An 842-nucleotide genomic window follows, 5' to 3' on the forward strand; every position below is an offset into this window, starting at 1 on the left:
CTCACAGGTTGCTAAATGAGTGCTTTTTTCTTGTCTTCTGAGAGAATAAATGTTGGTAAAATATCATGCTATGAAGTTATAGAGCTGTCTTAAAAGCCAACTTCTAATTTTGTATCTTTTACTTTAGACAAATCTGTAAAGAGTTCCAAGACCTCCTGAGCCAAGACAGATCACCACTGGGCTCGTCTAGACCCACCCCAATTCTAGACCTTGACATTCAGAGACACTTGACACACTTCAGGTAAGCACTGTCTTCCTGCTTGCTCAGATTCTCCTTCACAGGGTTAAGCTGCCTTTACTAATCCAGATCTCCCCACCTCTGCATTTCTATCACAGCGCCAAGTAGCTAGCTCTCATTGGTAAGAGCTGTTCCAGTTTGTTAGGGTTGCTATGAGAAAAATGCCTTCGGTTGCATAGCTTATTAAAAGAAGGAAGTTTATTTCAAAAGATTTTAAGGCTAGTGAGGAAGGTAACTATTATATGAAATAACATGTTTAAGTAAGTTGGAATTTAATTTGCAAAATCAGAGACTTCAAAATAAAACACTTCAGTGTTTGCTGTATCACAAGCTTCTTCACGATGTAATAAACACTTATCTGAAGACTCAGCTTAGGATTTGACTTACAAAGTTCACTAAATGGAATACACTTCTCAGACACTTTTTTTCTACTACTCAATTGAAGTAGCAGATAATATTGAGAGAAAACATGCAATAATTTTGAGAGGAGAAAAGGAATAATATTGAGAGACATATTCCTATAAAAGTTAAGAGCAAACAATTCTGCAGTCAAGAGAACCATTTTCAAATCTAGGCTCTTATACAAGTGAACTGCTTTTTTTTT

General features: G+C 36.2%; 1 protein-coding gene across 1 annotated transcript in view; it reads left to right on the top strand.

Annotated features, from left to right (window-relative positions):
* Tfap2d (transcription factor AP-2 delta) overlaps window positions 1-842 on the top strand; it is a 60,320-nt gene that overhangs the window by 39,529 nt on the left and 19,949 nt on the right. The window contains exon 7 of the mRNA XM_004628276.2: window positions 128-241. Coding sequence (XP_004628333.1) covers window positions 128-241 — 114 coding nt within the window. The remainder of the gene's footprint in view (window positions 1-127; window positions 242-842) is intronic.

Source organism: Octodon degus, unplaced genomic scaffold (genome assembly GCF_000260255.1).
Source record: "Octodon degus isolate 3935 unplaced genomic scaffold, OctDeg1.0 scaffold00022, whole genome shotgun sequence".
Lineage (NCBI taxonomy): Eukaryota > Metazoa > Chordata > Mammalia > Rodentia > Octodontidae > Octodon > Octodon degus.